At 35.5% G+C, this 2,010-nt stretch overlaps 1 protein-coding gene across 1 annotated transcript; it reads right to left on the bottom strand.

The window, feature by feature from the left end:
- Window positions 1-312: 312 nt before the first annotated feature.
- On the bottom strand, window positions 313-1,505 carry LOC121253434 (heavy metal-associated isoprenylated plant protein 28). Its single transcript, XM_041153445.1, is given in 6 exon segments — window positions 313-476; window positions 479-586; window positions 589-684; window positions 786-797; window positions 800-875; window positions 1,317-1,505. Coding segments are annotated over 6 exon segments (645 nt in total).
- Between the last annotated feature and the right edge of the window lie 505 nt (window positions 1,506-2,010).

Genomic DNA, 2,010 nt, shown 5'->3' with positions numbered 1-2,010 from the left:
ATACTAATTAAATATATACTTATGATACATGATCAAGATCATAGAAAAGTAAGGACCCATATATATATGTTTAATTAGCATGGTTTCTTCATTAGTTCACAATGAAAATAGGGCAGCCCCCATGGATTGGCATAAATTACAATTAGGACAAACTTTGTGCAGACAGAAAGACAAACAAAAAAAAGAAAGTCACATGGTGTTTCATAAAAATAATGCATCGATCATTATTGAAAAAAAAAAAAAAAAAAAAAAAAAAAAAAAAAAAAAAAAAAAAAAAAAAACAAGAAGAAGAAGAAGAAGAAACATGGAACATTACATTATAGAACAAGCATTAGGGTTATCATCACTGAAAGCTGTACTGGTTTGATACCCAAAAAGGGTGGAATTATGAGGAGTAGGATTGTGATAGTAAGAAGCATGAGCATCGCCATCGTAGCCGTGCTTGTAGTAATTGTAGGAAGAGGCAGGCTGGGGGCATAAAGATTCATTGGCCCGTTACAATAATATTGTTGTTGATCCGTACTGTAATTATTACCGTGGTGGAAGTGCTCCGGATTGTAGGGCAGCTGCCACAGTTCGGCCCTCCGCCGGTCTTCCTCACTGTCTTGAGAACCTTCTTTTGGTCTGCCCATCCGGTGACCGTCACTTTCTGCGTCGCCATGTCTATGTCAACGTCGTCCACGCCTGCATATATACATACAAAATTAGTTAAGGATCGATGAAATTAAACTTGAATATTGGAACATGCAGAACCCGATTGATGATCATGTTAGATCGATACGTACCTTTTAGTTTAGAAGCGTATCTTTTACCTTGCTTTCGCATCCAGCGCAGTCCATGTGCACTCGCATCTCTATGGTCTGAATGAAAAATAAATAAATAAATAGATTTTAGGACACACCAAATTAAACAGAAACAGATCATCAGACTGCATGCAGATCATTAGTTTGCTTACTGTCATTTTGCTTGTTGTAAATGCTTCTCTCTCTCTCTCTCTCTCTCTCTCTCTCCTCTCTCCTCTCTCTCTCTGTGATCTCTGAACAAGAAGCAGGTGTCCGCGTGAAGGGGTCGAGAATGTTGGACGAAGAAATTGAACTCCAAAGCTATCGAGCTAGGCTCAGGCTCTCTATTTGAGTTGCAGAGTATAAAGCTATTTCACAGTTTTAGAATATAAGAGGCAAATGACAATGGAGTGACCTCTATATATACATATATAGCAACGGAGTGACCTATATATATATAATATATATATATCGACCTGATCCGCTAGCTGTTTTGCTAGATCTCTTAAGTTCGTACTGCACACTCATGAATACCTCATTATCATTTCTTGTTCCATTAATGCACCGACTTTCACATATAATTTTTGTCTTGTGGACCGATATTATAGGGGTTTCAAGCAAAGGAGCATTACTTCGGATGGATCCCTTTCCAAAACCAATGGGCATGAGTAGCCACGTGCTAATAGCATGCAGTACTCCGCCATTTCTTGCATGAGCATCCATACCAGCGACAAGCATTGGAGATTGGCGTTGACTTCATGCATATTAAGCATATATGGTACTATATAACATATTGTAAATATAACATGGGAATTGACTTTTATAGCTTAATTAATACCTTAGCAAATATTATATATATATATATACACATCATTATTAAGTTGAAATAACAGGAGCATAACTTTGTGCTTAAATTTCATCTTATATATTAATAATTAGTACCTTCAATATTAAGGTGAAGTGGAAAAAATATCCTCTCTATTAATTTATTTGAAATGAATAATACATTTTAGTTTAAATCATGAGATATTTTGGATATATATGTATATATTCTCTTAATTATCATCATTATCAACCCGAAGATCGAATATATATACACACACACGCACCTTATTTCTCTTAATTTCATGGTCACTTTATTAGCTGCATAGATCAGTACCAATATTTATACGTATGTACGCTTCAAAATGGTCGAATATATCGGAAGTGAATATATAATACTCATGGA

Source organism: Juglans microcarpa x Juglans regia, chromosome 2S, assembly GCF_004785595.1.
Source record: "Juglans microcarpa x Juglans regia isolate MS1-56 chromosome 2S, Jm3101_v1.0, whole genome shotgun sequence".
In the NCBI taxonomy this organism is placed as follows: domain Eukaryota; kingdom Viridiplantae; phylum Streptophyta; class Magnoliopsida; order Fagales; family Juglandaceae; genus Juglans; species Juglans microcarpa x Juglans regia.
Note: the sequence above shows the minus strand (reverse complement) of the source record. Positions and strands in the feature narration are given on the sequence as shown.